The sequence below is a fragment of the Primulina huaijiensis genome, chromosome 3 (assembly GCF_012295235.1).
Source record: "Primulina huaijiensis isolate GDHJ02 chromosome 3, ASM1229523v2, whole genome shotgun sequence".
Classification (NCBI taxonomy): domain Eukaryota; kingdom Viridiplantae; phylum Streptophyta; class Magnoliopsida; order Lamiales; family Gesneriaceae; genus Primulina; species Primulina huaijiensis.
In genome coordinates this window covers 7,910,957-7,927,475 of record NC_133308.1, presented here as the reverse complement: position 1 = coordinate 7,927,475, position 16,519 = coordinate 7,910,957, and the positions used below count along the sequence as shown (strand labels likewise).

The window sequence follows — 16,519 nt, the reverse complement described above, 5'->3', positions numbered from 1 at the left end:
ATGAAGACAACCAAAGAAATTTGGGAAAAGCTGATTCAGTTGTGCGAAGGCAATGAGCAGACGAAGGAAAATAAACTCTCAGTCGCAGTACAAAAGTTTGATAACATCAAAATGAAGACTGGAGAATCAATGAACGAATTTGTTGAACAAGTTAGCAGCATCATAAATGAATTGAATACACTAAGGAAAGTGTATTCAAATAAAGAAATTGCATTGAAGGTTGTTCGTGGTCTTCTTAAAGAACAGGATGTGAAAACAGTGGTAATGAGAGAATCCAAAAATCTCAACAAAGTGTAATTACATGATCTATTTTTAGATCTCAAGGCATACGAATTTGAACTATAGACGAGAGAGGGAGAACCATCGACTCCACCAGTTACAACTTCTCTCAGCGCCTTAAAACTTGAACTAACTGGTTCAACTGAAAAATTTGTAAAACAATTGAGCAATGATGCCTTGTCATTGTTCATCAAGAAGTTTGGAAGGTTTATGAGAAAGAACCAGGGATCTTTTCAAAGATATTCTCACAAGAATATTTCCAAGGAGGAACCAAATTCTTGCTACAACTGTGGCAAAATCGGATATTACATTGCTGACTGTCCTAAGCCAAAGAAAGATAGTCGACATTCAGCTGAAAAAGAAATGAAATCATTTGAGTGGAGAAGAAGAGCTACGGATGACAAGAGGTCATTCAAAAGGAAGCATGAAGCTCTATTAGCCGAAGAAAACAAATCAAAATGGGCTGAAAATGACAGTGACGAATCAAAATCTGAGAAATCAAGCAGCTCCAGCGATGATGAAGAAGTAAAATGCTTAATGGCTAATGATACAGAACTAGAATCAAGCAGCGAGCAGGTATTTGATTTCAGCACAACTGATTTTACACGAGAAGAATTTAATTCAACATTACACGACATGGTTAATGAGCATCACAAACTTGCTCTCTCATTTGAGAAGGCCAAAGCAAAGCAAACTGATCCTCAAGACAATAAAACTGAAACTGATCATTATGAATCAGTTGAACTGTTGAATCTAAAAAAAGAGATTACTAGGCTAAAAGCTGAAATGAGTGAGAACCAACATGTGATTCAGCAGCTGAAGCTTGAGAATTCAAGACAAAATGATCTGATTCAAGCTTGGAATAAGTAATCAGCCCCATTGACTGAAATGCAATATTTACAAAAATCAGTTACTGAAAAAACTAGTTTAGTCTTTAATAGCCAAGATGAATCTTCAACCAGTGGTACCAAACCAAAAATGAACATGTGCAAAGAAAAGTATATTCACATTGTTATTTCCACATTACACGACATGGTTAATGAGTATCATAAACTTGCTCTCTCATTTGAGCAGGTCAAAGCAAAGCAAACTGATCCTCAAGACAATAAAATTGAAACTGGACATTATGAATCAGTTAAACTCTTGAGTCTAGAAAAGGATATTACTGAGCTAAAAGCTGAAATGAGTGAGAACCAATCTGTGATTCAGCAGCTGAAGCTTGAGAATTCAAGACAAAATTATCTGATTCAATCAGCCACATTGACTCAAATGCAAGATTTACAAAAATCGGGTACTGAAAAAACTAGTTTAGGCTTTAATAGCCAAGATGAATCTTCAACCAGTGGTACCAAACCAAAACTGAACATGTGCAAAGAAAAGTATATTCACACTGTAAAATCAGTTATGGTACATGAACAATCAGAGCCAAGTAAACTAGTTGAACAAACGATTGACAATAAGAACAAGGCTAAAAGGTATGGAATTGGATATAGCCATATGAGTTCAAATGATTCACGAAGCTGATCACCTAAACGGTTCAGCTATGAAAACCAGAACTCTAGGAATGCCTATTTCAATTATTTTCTCATCTGCACACAACACATTAAGCACACACAAATCTAGAAAAACTATCAGGAACACAAAAACTGAAAAGTCAGTTAGACTGGTCCAAGTCTAGGTTCCTAAAGGACTAATCAGTGTAGGACCCAAGAAAATGTGGGTACCAAAGTTATTTATTTTGTGTGATTGCAGGTGACAGGTACATCAACTAAAAATTCAATTTGGTACCTGGACAGCGGATACTTAAGACATATGACAGGGGATGTTGATTTGCTATCCCAACTGATCAAATACTCTGGTCCAAAAATTAGTTTTGGAGATGCCTCTCAAGGTAAAACCGTAGGTAAGGATAATTTTATCCATGTAAATATTATTATTAATGATGTTCTACTCGTTGACAATTTAAAATATAATTTGATTAGCAAAAGTCAGTTATGTGATAATAATTTCTCGGTTGAGTTCAAAAAACATACATGCACAGTTAAGAACTCAATTGGTAACATCATCATGACAGGAAATCGGTGTGGTACCACTTATAAAATAAGTTGGACTAATCAACCTAATGAACCAGTTTGTCTTGTCATTTCTAATCTATCCAAGAACTGGTTATTGCATAAAAGGCTGAATAGTATGATCGAGGGACTGAATTTGTCAATCAAAACATTTCTCTATTTTTAGAAAATTTTGGAATCAAGTATGAGTTCTCAGCCGCAAGAACACCTCAGCAAAATGGTGTAGCTGAACGAAGAAATCGAACTCTTAAAGAAGCTGCTAGAATAATGCTTGCTGATTCCGGTATCTCTCAGAGATTTTGGGTAGAAGCAATAAACACTGCATTTTATACTCAGAACAGATCAACAATTAATAAAAATCATTTGAAAACGCTATGTGAGATCTGGCATGGAAAGAAAGACGTGGTGTGTTACATCAAAATATTTGGTTGTAAACGCTTTATTCATAACAATGGCAAAAATCATTTAACATCATTTTATGCTGAGCAAGTTTGCTTTATTCATAACAATGGCAAATCTGATGAAGGAATTTTTCTTGGTTATTCTTCAGTTAGCAAAGCTTACAGAATTTTTAATAAGCGTACTTTTAATGTAGAAGAATCAATTCATGTTGTAGTTGATGAATCTGCTCTAACTGATAAGCCAACTGATCCAGTTGAGCTGATTGATCGCTTAACAGAAATTAACTTGGAGGATGATAGTGAAGAAGAAGTTAACATCAATCGAAACATCTTTCAAACACCCGAACTAGAAGTGGTGGACAAAACAGTTGAACAAGAAATTATTCCTAACAATCAGTTTGTGGAACAACACGATGATATTCAAATACAAACTAAAACTGTTGCAACTGATGCTGAAGGAAATGTTCAGTTACAACCTGAAACAGTTACGCAAAATGATCCAATCAGTTCCAACTACAGATGAAGCAAATCACTTCCACAAGACTTGGTGATAGGTAATCCATTTGATTCGGTAAAAACTAGAAATCAATTGTTTAATTTATTTGTGCACTTTGCATTTATTTCTCAACTTGAGCCTAAAACAACTGATGAAGCTCTAACTGATCTAAGCTGGATAAATGATATGCAAGAAGAGCTGAATCAGTTTACCCATAACAATGTCTGAATTTTTTTTCCAAGACCACTTTCAAAGTCGATTATAGGTACAAAATGGGCATACAAAAACAAACTGAACGAAGATAGTTCAGTTGTGCGCAACAAAACCAGGTTGGTTGCACAAGGGTACAGACAAGAGGAAAGAATCGATCATGACGAAACTTATGCACCATTTGCTCGACTGAAAGCAATAAGAATATTCCTAGCCTACGCATCTTTCATGAAATTCAAAGTATATCATATGGATGTCAAAAGCACATTCCTCAATGTTCGGTTAGAAGAAGAAGTCTACGTTGAACAACCACCAGGTTTTGTAAATCATTTATTTCCTTATCACATTTATCATCTCAACAAAGCATTATATGGTCTCAAACAAGCTCCCCGAGCCTGGTATTAAACATTATAAAAAAATTTTAACTGATCATGATTTCACTATTGGAACAATTGATAAAACTCTGTTCAAATTTACAAAAAATATCATACTTTACTTGTACAAATTTATGTTGATGATATTATTTTTGGGTCAACTAACCCCATATTATGCGAGAAATTTGCTAAATTAATTCTGGATAAATTTGAGATGAGTATGATGGGTGAACTAACGTTCTTTCTTTGTTGCAAGTGAAGCAAATGGAAACTGATACATTTATCAGTGAAACTAAATATACGAAAAAGGTGCTTAAGAAGTTTGGCATGGAAACATGTTCGGCTGCAAATACTTCTATGAGTTCATCAATTAAATTAGATAAAGATGAAGGGAGAATATCAGTTGAGATGACACTTTACAGAGGTTTAATAGGTTTTTTACTATATCTAACTGCTTTTCGTCCTAATATTATGTTTGATGTCTGCATTTGTGATAAATTTCAAGCAAATCCTAAACAATAGCATTTTTCAGCTGCCAAACGAATATTAAAATATCTTAAATGCGCACAAAATGTGGGCTTATGGTATGCTAAAGATTCATCTTTCAATCTAGTTAGCTATTCAGATGCAGGTTATGCAGGATGTAAACTTGATCGAAAAAGTACTATTGGATCATGTCAGTTTCTGGGAGAGACTGATTTTCTGGTTAAGCAAGAAGCAAACATCCATCGCAACTTCCACAACCGAAGAAAAATATCTAGCTGCTGAAAGCTGTTGCGCTAAACTGCTCTAGATTCAGCAACAACTAAGAGACTATGGTGTTACCGCTGAGGATTCACCAATTTTTCGTGACAACACTAGCACAATTGTGATTACATATAATCCAGTTCTTCACTCCAGGACAAAGCATATTGACGTCAGACATCACTTTATCAGATATCATGCTCTCAAGAAGGACATCAGAATGGAATACATCTTAATTGAACAAGAAGCAGCGGATATATTCACAAAGCCACTACCAGAGACTAAGTTTTCTTACTTTAGAAATATTTTAGGGCTTATTGATTTATCCTATTGCTTAATTTAGGGGGGACATTGAATTGTGATTAGTTAACTTATAAGACAATTATCAGTTAGTCCTGAACTGACTCGGTTACTAACTGATCAATGAGTTCTCGATTAAACTGTCTTATCATATACCTTAACTGATTATTGATTCAGTTAAGATTCCATAAAAAGTTTTGTGATTTTTAAGATTACTTCATTAATTATACCATTCAATGAATATTAATAGAAATTCGATTACAAATAGTTCAATCGATTTACATTCTAAATTTACAGTTGAAGTAAATGCTATTTGTACAATTTGACCTTGGACTGACACGTGTCCAAAAATTTGAACAGTCACAAACACATATATTCATGCATCATTTCCTCAGTTTACTTTATTCATTTTTTAAATACTCAAACACTCGGAGCAATCTATTTTGCAGAAAAAATCCACACACAAATGACAAGCCAAACCCCAGCCTTTCTTCTTAATGCTATGACAATTGATTTTGACTTTGTTCTATCTGTTTCGGATGAATCTGTTCGAAGCGTATTTTTGAAGATAGAAGCTACATGTCTGAATTAATTCTTGGGAATTGCAACTCAAGTTATTTATCCAAAAGAGATTAAAGAACTCTACGCAAGCAGCACAGTCTCCGATGATGGGAAAATCACTATAATCATCAACAACCAATCGCTGATTATAGATGAAGAGTTCTTCAGCAATCTTTTCCAACTACCAGCTGAGGGTATGTCCCACTTCTCTGAAGTCACTATAGCTGATATCAAAGAAATGCAGACTATGCTTTCAGTTGATGGCAAAAAAATCAAAGTCTCCGACCCCAAGAAAGAACTGAAACCAAATATTCAGTTGCTAGCTGACATTGTTGCCCAAGGAATTCTATCCAAGGCAAGTTCGTTTGTTGCTGTTACGTTGGATAAATTTCAAGTACTGGCTGCGATCATGAAGGGCACAAGTATGAACTGGTCAGCAATCATCTTCAATATCTTGAAGAATATGGTTCAATCGTCGAAGCAGTCAAATGGATTCGCTCTGCAGCTAAGCTGTTCGATGGAGAGCTCAGGTATTCTCAGTTATTCAGCTGAGAAAATTTCCAAATTCAAGGTGTTCAATGCCAAGAATGTTCAGCCAACAAGAACAAAACTGGACATCTCTCCAGCCAAACTTGTGAAAATCAAAAAGGAGATCGGGATGATAGCCACTCCAAAATCTGTGAAGACTGCTAAAGCCAAAGTTGTGGCTCGCCAACTGACAACCAAAAAGAAACTGGTTGTCAAAGACAGTGATTTGGATAGAACACCTTCTCCAAAAGTTATGAAGAAATCGAGGTCTCAGAAGACCAAACCAATTGTTATTTCAGGAGCCATTCCAGAGATCAGACTGGTGTCTACTGAAGCTGAGGCACCCATTGTTACCACTTCAATCCAGTCAATTCCAGTCACACAATCAGTTTAAGAACCTCAACTGAAGAAGCCAGCTGATCATCCTCTGAATATCATCACTGAATCTGGTGAAGTTTTAAGGCTAGTTGGTCTTCGCGCACTTCACACTTCAGTGATCCATCCTATTGTCCTTCCAATCTCGCGACCCAAGAGCATAGTAATTCGTGAAAGAGTGGATGCAACTGCTTCAGAGCTAAATATTTTTCACGCTCTGACTGATCCCAAAGGTAAGGGCAAGTTGATTGAAGAGCCCAGGCCAACCAATTCAATTCAGACTCAAATTGATCTCATTTGGAGTGACATTAACGAGTTTGCTGAACTAGAGTTGGAGCATTTTGATGAATGGGTTCGATTCAGAACTGTATTCTTTGTGAAGCGCCTGAACAAGAAATCAGTTCTACATACATATATTGCCTTGGAGTTTGCAGTAAGCAGTGAAAGCCATCACAATCGCTCAAGCTCTAGAGAAAATAGCTTATTTATTTGACATCATGAGGATGAAGAAGCTAACTGAAGTGAATGTCGACTAAAAATGAACTATGATCCAACTTGTCCAACTGCATATGCTGACTAGGGGCGGAGCCACGCTTGGGCTAGGGTGGGCTCCAGCCCCACCTTTTTTTAAAAAAAGAATTAGTATTTTTAAATTTTAATTTTTTTCGGTCCACATTAAAAATAGAACAAAATTTATATTTTTTTTATTTTTTTAGTCTCATTTTAAAAATTAAAAATAAAACAACTCCCACAAATCATAATTCATTACTATATATTGGTTGATTTATTATTGTATGTTTTAAAATTATGCAATTTTGAGTTAAAAATTCAACGACTCTAAAATTATATTGAATATTTAGTTGTGATGATTCGAATTGCAATAATATTGTCTTATGATATATATGAATTTTGGAGTTTGAATTTTCACACTAAAAATCTATTGTTGCAAATTTTGGAATAATAATCAATTGGTTGAAATGTTTGATGATTATTGATATGCAATTATTACTGGGCTTTTTTGTGATTTTTCTATTTATAATAACCAAAAATTGAATAAGTATGAAATTTGAAAATAATTCTTTGTTGTAAAATTTTGGTTTTTCTAGTTAAGTAACTCAAATAATGAAGAAAATAAAAACTGTCAAGTTATTTTTAAACCAAAATAGCATATATCAACAAATAATGAGAAGACATCAATTACAATTTATGAGTGAACAAAATATCGGTTTCAACCAAAATAATAGATCGAAATGAATTAATTTGAAAGTTCAGTTCAGTGTTGAGGTGCAATAATTGTCCCTACTAGGTAGAGCGATCGAACCGTGATTTTTGAGCTACTGTGCGACTTAAATAATTTGAGTTTCATCATTACCACCAGCTATAGCTTTTGGTAAAGCGTCAAACGTTTGGTCCTACATTCGGTTTATTCAGAAGTTCGATTTAAATTTTTTAAATATAGGTTAGTTCGGTTCGATTTCAGTTTTTAATATAAAATTTCGGTTAATCTAATAAACTAAACTTTTAAAAATAAAATTAATATTATTAAAATTTCTAATAAAGTTTATAAAGATATAAATATTACAATTTCTAATAAAATTTATTAGAAAATAGTACTATAAATAAAATTACTTTTTTAATAAATAAAATTTAAATTTATTTAATCCAATTTTTATATTGTAATTTTTTATTTAAAAAATGATAATTTTAAAAAAAAAAGTCAAAAATTTCGGTTAATTGTGTTACTGACCGAAGTAATCGCTTTTTTTTATTTGGTTTGTAAGATTTCCGTAGCAAAGTTCGGTCGGTTCACTTTGTCGAAAAAAGTTCGGTTAATTCTATTTTAGAAAATTCGGTCTGATTTTAACTGAACATATTACTGTCTAACACAGGATGGAGCCAGCCGCAGGTAATTATGAATCCTGGCTCCGCCCTTGATGCTAACAGATCAGTTTTTCAGTAACTAGATTAAGATCTTATCTCCCTTCAAATGAAAGTAAAACTCTGGGAGATGGATCAACAGTTATTTGTACAAGTTGAGACCAGCAACAGTCCAAAATCAGCTGAGCAGGATCAGCAAGCAGCAGCTCAGTCCGAACAAGTCAAGGAGACATTTCTTGAACAAGGTCACAAGCAAGTGACTAATCTTGTTCCTGAGGACATTCAGCTATCCACTTCTTGTGCACCTCCAAGATCTTCACCAGCTGGACAAACTCTTTACACAGATGCCGAGTTATCGCTGGCCAATGTTGACGAAATGGTCAGATCTGTTGCCACTGATATTCAGCTGACTTTTGAACTTGTCCAACCAGCTGAGCAGGATGCAGAACCAAGCTCCTCATAACAAAAAGCCTTGGAGGCTTTGATTAAAAGCATTGAAGAAGAAGTTCAGTAGGTTGTTATAATTGAACATCGATCTGAAGCAGCTCAGTTGCAACAAGAAGCAGTAATCATTGAAGAAACTGCAACTGAAGCACCATCTACTTCAACTGCTCCTCTGCATCATCCTTCAGTTTTTAATCAGCAACAGGATGCAGTTGAAGAAGTTATTGCTGAATTGGAAGAACAAACTGAGACTGGATCCCAAGCCTAAGGCAAAGCACCAGTAATAACTGAAGCCTTATCTTCTGAAATACCACTTGCAACTGACATTATGATGGAAGAAATTCAGTCTAGTTTGCACAGTCTAATGTCTACCGTCTCGGAAGTCAAATCCACTCAACTGATGCACATCCTGAGATTTGATTACATTAAAGGCCACATGTTGAACAACGTCAAGAGGGTCACACAAGACAGAGCCGCATTGTTTACTGCCATTGAAAAATGAGGCTGTTGACAAAAAGGGGGAAGAGGAACAACAGCAAGGGCAAGGTACTTCATCGAAGAAAAGACCTGAACACCCAACTAATCAATGACCAGCTGATAAGAAAGCAAAAAAATGATGTGCAGTCCTATATCAGTTTAGCAGTTCCATTGATCTCAATTGTTATTTTTTACGGATCTATACATTTCAATAAAAGGTTACTTTATCTACTTTCAGCTACATCAGCTCTTGAAGTCTAAGTTTTGTCAAACACCAAAAAAGAAAAAATTGTTAAGGTTAAAGGTTTCGGAGTTTGACAAATAAAGTATCGTAGTTTGCAAAACTGATAAGCTAAACTGAAACCATACAACTGAAATTATCTGAACTGAAGATTATCCAAACTGAAGATTAATGGAACTGAACAAAGATAACTGAATTAGTAAGTCAACTGAATGGATTATTATTTGGAACTGAACAGGACACTTCAAGTCAGTTCAACTGATCAGTCGAATAGTTTAACTCCTGATCAGTTTGACATGTTTAAATTGACAAATCATACTAAGCAGGCTGCAACGCCGTACTACTGATAGAAGGAGCGCACAATAGAATGCAACATCGTACTATTGTCAGAAGAATGTTGACACATTCAAAAAGGACGAATCAACGGATATGTATTAATTAATGCATTCAATGTTACCGTTGGAGCAAAGCCTATAAATAGTTGAGGAGTTCAGTAAGAAGACTGATTCGAGAATTTTCAAAAGAGAGAACAATTGAAAAATGCAGTTACTCATCCAATATCAGTTGCAATATTTGCACAGACAAAAAAGCTCACACTTCACAGTCATATTCATAACATTCAGGATATTGTTTGAGCATAAACATTAGCATGCTACATTGATATATTTGATCTTTTTAGATCAATTGTGCTACAATACTGAGTAAGAACATCAGTTTGAAATACTGATAAGTTAGTAGAAACTAAGAGTTTCATTTTGACAGTGTTTAAGTCCAAATTGAAGTGGGTTATTACAGTTGTTGCAATCAATCAAAGCCTTTTAGCGAAAACATATCCTTGTGATAGAAGGGGTGACGTAGGAGTTTTTGAAGTCTCTGAACATTAATAAAAATCTTCGTGTTCAATACCTTATTTATTGTTTGAGTGTCAATCTGTCAGTTGGTTTATTTCTGCACTTTAAAATAGTTAACCGATTGATATTGACAACAATATTCTTGAGTTCAGTTTATCACCAAACTGATTCATATTTTAAAAGAGAAAAAAAATCTCCAAGTGTTTGTTCAACTCCCCTCCTTCTAAACACTTTGACTCTCCTAACCGATCCTAACAATTTATTTATTCCTTAAATTAAATATCTTTTATATAATTACACGATTAATTATTAATTAATTAATCTATTTTAGACTGTTCTAGAATGTTTCGTGAAAATTTTGCGCTTAGTAGTCATCACTACTAATTTATTATTTAATTAGTATATTTAAATTTACTAAATAAATAATTGTGAACTCATTATAACCACGATCAATTATCAGACAACGTCGATGTATCGAGGGTACAAATCTCGTTCAAATAATGAAAAATGAGAATTCTGAATGACTAATTTTTTCACTGATCCATTTTTTGCAGCTAGTTTCATGAATTCTTTCATTAAAACGGGCAGTTCCACTCTGCACAATTAATTAACAGTTAAGCTAAATTCCAGAACTTCCATTACATGAAATCAATTTATAAACTCATTTATAAGTATTATGTTAGATCTCCATCAAATTACAGTCGACAAATTCAACTCCATGAATTTGACTATTTCAACGGGAACACATAATCTAATATTTGTGTGACCTTCAATGCTTCAGGTATTCAACAAGATGTGGGTTCACAACTTCATATCATTCAGAACAACATTTGTTCCTATTCGAGTTTACCCTAATTCGACTCGTTATTTTCATCAACCATTTGATCAAGAACTTCAGAACTCGAGTCTTATTACACCCTTCAGATCATGGTAAAAGCGTCTAGCAACGTCGCCTCCCATGGATATCACTGATAGTGCCTGCAAAAACTTTAAGTTATGGTTAATGTACAGTACAGTCCTTTCAATTCATATATATCGGTCGAATCTGCAACCATTGGTATGCTGATAGTTGAAAATGAATTCGACAACAATGTGATGTAACTTTGAGTAATAATAGTGACATGGTATGAGCAACTGAGAAAACGATTTTCCAAAATGCACATGTTTTACTGTGGTCAGAGATTCCTTGCAATAATAACTCATCAAATCACATAGGATATCTGCATCCATATGTGAGCTATGAATCCACGACCACAATACATTAACTCTTACATATTTCAAAACTACACTCAACCTCGTCACCTGATGACCCACAATGGAGTTGATAAACAGATCAGAGTGCATGGTAGTACGTAAAGCATCCACGTTGTCTCGGTCAAAAGACTAATGGTTTACAAACAGAGTATTTATTTTCTTAGCCATATCGTTCACTGGTTAAGAAAATAAATGTCCACCACCAAGTATTTAAAAGGTGTGCAAAGACTAATGGTGTACAAACAGTGATGTATGTGATTTAAAAAGTGTGCAAACACGTGGTGGAAATAAATATTTTATTACTTTTGTTGACGATATTACAAAATTTTGTTATGTCTATTTTCTTAAAAGTAAAGATGAAGCAATTGAGAAATTTTTCCACTACAAGAGTGAAGTTGAAAATCAACTTAACAAGAAAATTAATGTGCTAAGAAGTGATCGTGCAGGTGAAAACGAATCACCATTCGCTGAGTTTTGTGCTCAACATGGTATCAAACATGAAAGAATTGCACCTTATTCTCCTCAGCAAAATGGCATTGTAGAGAGAAAGAATCGCACCTTGAAAAAAATGATGAATGTGTTGTTATTGAGTTCTGGTTTACCACAAAACATGTGGGGGGAGGGGGGGAAGCTATTCTAACAGAAAATTACTTTTTAAATAAGGTGCCCTGAAGGAAGCAAGATAAAATTTCATACGAGTTATGGAAAGGTAGAAGTCCTTGCTACCAATACTTGCGAGTATGGGGGTGTCTTACCAAGGTAGCAGTACCCACTCAAAAGAAAGTAAAGATATGACCAAAAACTGTTGATTGCATTTTCATTGGATATGCTCAAAACAATAGCGCTTATCGTTTTGTTGTACACGAATCTCAAATATCTGATATTCACAAGAATACGATAATGGAATCAAGAAATGTTTTGTTCTTTGAACACATGTTTCCATGCAAATGTAAAGAAGAACCAAGTTCATCCAAAAGATTATACGAGACAATTGAAAAAGAACAAGAGCTTAACCAAGATATTGAATATAAACGTAGCAAGAGAGCTAGGACTGAGAAATCCTTTGGTCCGGATTTCATCACTTTCATGATGGAAAGTGAACCTCAAAGCTTCAAGGAAGCAGTGAGTTCATCTGAGGGCCTATATGGAAAGAGGGTATCAATTCCGATATGGAATCCATTTTATAAAACCATACATGGGAATTAGTGAATCTTCTTCCGAGAAGCAAACCACTAGGTTGTAAATGGATTTTCGAATGGAAAATGAAATCAAATGAAACCATAAATAAGTATAAAGTCATATTGGTAATCAAAGGTTACCATCAACATGAAGGGCTTGATTACTTTGACACATATTCTCCTGTATCGAGAATAACCTCTATTCATGTGATACTTGAGATTGTCGCCTTGTGAAATCTTGAAGTACACCAAATGGACGTAAAGACAGCTTTTCTAAATGAAGATTTAGAAGAGGAAATTTACATGGAACAAACTGAGAGATTTTCTGAGACTGAGGAAGAAAATAAGGTTTGTAAACTGGTGAAGCCTCTATATGGCTTAAAACAAGCACCAAAGTAATGGCACGAAAAATTTGATAAATCCATGATAGAAAGTGAATTTAAATTCAGTAATGTGACAAATGTGTATACATAAAGAACATTGAAAATGGATATGTCATTTTATGTTTTTACGTAGATGACATACTTATCATTAGTAGTAATGATAAGATGATTAAATCCACCAAAAAGTTATTGAACTCAAGATTTGACATGAAAGATTTGGGCTTAGCTGATGTGAACCTTGGAATTAAAATTCATAAAACATCAGAAGGGCTAGTTCTAAGTCAGTCACATTATGTGGACAAAATCCATGGGAAATTCAATAAGAATGACTCTGCATTGGCTATAACCTCAATAGATACCAGTCAACATCTATCAAAGAATCGAGGTGAGAGTATGTCTCAATTAGAATAATCTCGAGTCATTGGAAGTCTGATGTACTTAATGAGTTGTAAAAGACCAAACATAACATATGCAGTAAGAAAATTGAATAGATTCACGAATAATCCATGAGTTGAACACTGAAAAGAAATTATCAGATTGCTAAGATACTTAAGGTACACTCGTAATCATATACTACACTATACCAGATATCATGCTGTTATTGAAAGATACAGTTATGCAAACTGGATATCTGATATGAAAGACTCAAAATCTAAAAGTTGATTTGTATTCACTTTAAGAGATGTGGCAATTGCGTGGAAATATTCTAAACAAACTATAATAGCCAGACCCACGATGGAATCTGAGTTTATAGCTTTCGAAAAATGTGCTGAAGAGGCTGAATGGCTGCGTCAATTCTTAGAAGATATTCCAGGATGGGCAAAACATGTGCCGGCTATATGTATACATTGTTATAGCCAATCTGCGATCGGAAGGGCGCAAAATAATATGTATAATGGTGAGTCTACACATATACGTCGTAGACACAATACCATTAGACAAATACTCTCAACTGGAGTTATCTCTGTTGACTATGTATATTCAAAGGATGATATAGTGGATCCGCTAACCAAGGGATTAAACGGCTTTTAATGATTCTGATGAGAAGCAATATAGAATCACCTATATGAGAGAAAAGTGGGGCCACTTCAAAGGAATTGCAAGGTTAAATTCTAGACCCTCTTGCAGAACCAGGAATGTGTTCATGGCCAAAAAGAATACAATCATGAGAACGGAATAGTATCATGAAGAGTCATGTGTGAAGTATATCTTAATTCACACAAACGGTTGTACAATTCAAAGACATCACGTCTACTGTCAATTAGTGAATTATTATGCTTTCACAAGGGAAGGTTCAAAGGGTAATACCTACATATCCTATGCAAGATTCAACTGTTGAACTTTATCACGAAAATCGTCGAATATCTTTCAATTTCCATTCATGAAGGGATTGTTGGACTTAGAGCCTTAGGTCTATTGGACTTGTTCATTTTGAATGGAATATTGGACAAGCAAGGCCTTGATAAGTAGGTAAGTGAGAAATGTCCCACATAGGAAAATAATCATAGAATTGGTGAGCTTATATTGAGTTACATTTTATGAAGGTGTAAGAAAGATTGGTCAAGAGGCTCTCTCTCGCGCACGCCGGCGCAAGGGGAGCGCAAATCTTCGGCCCGATTTGCACTGGAAAAAGTCTTGACTTGTGTGCAAGCGTACGAGTGCGACATGGGTGCGTCGAATGTCGGACCGATCAAAGCAAAATTTCCCACCAAGGTTCACCTTGCTTTTGCTATTTTTATTTTCGAAAATTCAGTTTTGGATTACCTTCCATCTGCCTGACTCTCCAGCTAGATTGACGGTTGGTGCTCCAGCTAACCAACCTTTGGCCTTTCGAATGGCCAATCAGGTGACTATCCATATGGAACCCCAGTGCCTATATATAGAGGCAGCCTCAAGTCCTTCAAGAACACACAGCACTCTCCTTTTTTCGTTCAACTCTCTTCTTTGCTTCGGCTGCTGCTCATCTACTCTGCCACCTGCTCTGCCTCGTGATATAGTTCAAGTAATTTTCAGTTCGTCGTAATGGTGCCTCGTGCTAGGTTACTGCTGATTGTTCCGTTGTATCCTGGTAAACAGACGTCCAAGTCGATCCTCGAAGCACAACAGGAGGGGACGAATATGTTTTAAGGACACTGTACTTGTACAGGCCTCGGTTTTCTTCGTTTTATGCTTTAGTCTACTATATTTCTTAGACATATTGTTCACTGGTTTTTTACGAAATTTTTCAATAATTTGTCATTTGATATATTGCAACAGTTTATACGTCTAATAATTAATGAGATTAGGGTTGTCATTTATACTTCCAATCTGCACTTTCTTATATTCCGACAATTTAGGTAACATCGTCTAATACTATAATTGCAGCCAGAATTTTCCAAATGGTTCATGTTTTGTAGCCATTATTTGCATGGGTTGAGCTATCATGGGTCCAAAACCAACTACTCATATCGATCAATAGAGTGTTGTATTGATCCCTTAATAATTGTTAGCCCAAGGAATGTTAATCCCATCTCTAATTTCTGAATATCACTTTCCATTGACAGTTCATAAAATTGATGAGAAAGAAGTAGTGTTAGGTATCGTTGGCCATTAAAATAGAATAAATTTATATGTAGCGGACTCAGAAATTCATGATAGTGAGATTGAAATTAAAATTTATATGTTATGGGATTGGTCGAAGTCACATTTTAGGAAAAATATATATGTTGTAGTAAAATTTTAAGTAATATAATTATATTTTGGGCTAACACACACTCCAATTCACTAGAGTAAGGTGTAAGATAAACCACAATGGCTCAAAAGCCTGAGAAGACGGCTCAATACTAGCTCGAGCCGCTATTCACGAGCTCCCGAGTTAGGATTCATAAGCTGAAGCCCACTAATCAAATTTATGATATGAGCTTATATATGTGTTCTATAAAAAGAACAATCAGAGATCATGAATCAGCTCGTAACACGATCTTTATATATGTTTGAGCTCGAGCTTGTATATCTTGAGCTTGACGAGCTAGAGCTCAATTTTTATCGTCAAGCTTGATTCGTATACACCCTTACAATAGACAAGGTAACACCGGAAGATCCGATTTTGTTCGTAAAAGATACTAGTGTTTTTTCCATCATTGTACTGCTTTAAACCACTCCTTTCGCGAGTCAGCCCGTGTATGCATTTACACGTGAGCATCGTTTTTTCTTGAGTTCCTGTCAGTTTCAGAGGGTGCAGTGATTGTCTCTCATGAAATAAAGGCACTTCCCTATACCTTCTCCAGCCCTTTTAACCACCCTTCTTTGGCATAGTACTATGATTATCCCAGTTGCTTCCAGAAACGAGTGGAGTACCAAAATCTATTTAAAAAAAAAAAAACCAAGGAAACCCTCTGTCCATGGAGTAGGCAAAACAGGGATCGTACAACACGTCAAGAATTGTATAATTTCATCAAGAAATAAGCTAAACAGTGAAAATGGAAGGCAGAGGG

The 16,519-nt window shown here is 35.1% G+C and overlaps 1 protein-coding gene across 1 annotated transcript; it reads left to right on the top strand.

The window, feature by feature from the left end:
• LOC140972450 (uncharacterized) lies at positions 1-3,275 on the top strand. The gene is made up of 5 exons (XM_073434875.1): positions 1-261; positions 346-855; positions 1,354-1,686; positions 2,032-2,170; positions 2,902-3,275. Exons 1-5 carry the CDS (start codon positions 1-3, stop codon positions 3,273-3,275), a joined length of 1,617 nt encoding a protein of 538 aa, XP_073290976.1.
• Positions 3,276-16,519: the final 13,244 nt, after the last annotated feature.

What these genes read in the sequence shown, in the direction of transcription:
- LOC140972450 (XM_073434875.1), top strand. Translation starts at nt 1, where the DNA reads ATGAAGACAACCAAAGAAATTTGGGAAAAGCTGATTCAGTTGTGCGAA. An exon ending in ACACTGTAAAATCAGTTATG is followed by an intron (nt 1,687 to 2,031) that starts GTACATGAACAA and finishes GTGTGATTGCAG; the next exon opens with GTGACAGGTACATCAACTAA. An exon ending in TTTTGGAGATGCCTCTCAAG is followed by an intron (nt 2,171 to 2,901) that starts GTAAAACCGTAG and finishes GTTATTCTTCAG; the next exon opens with TTAGCAAAGCTTACAGAATT.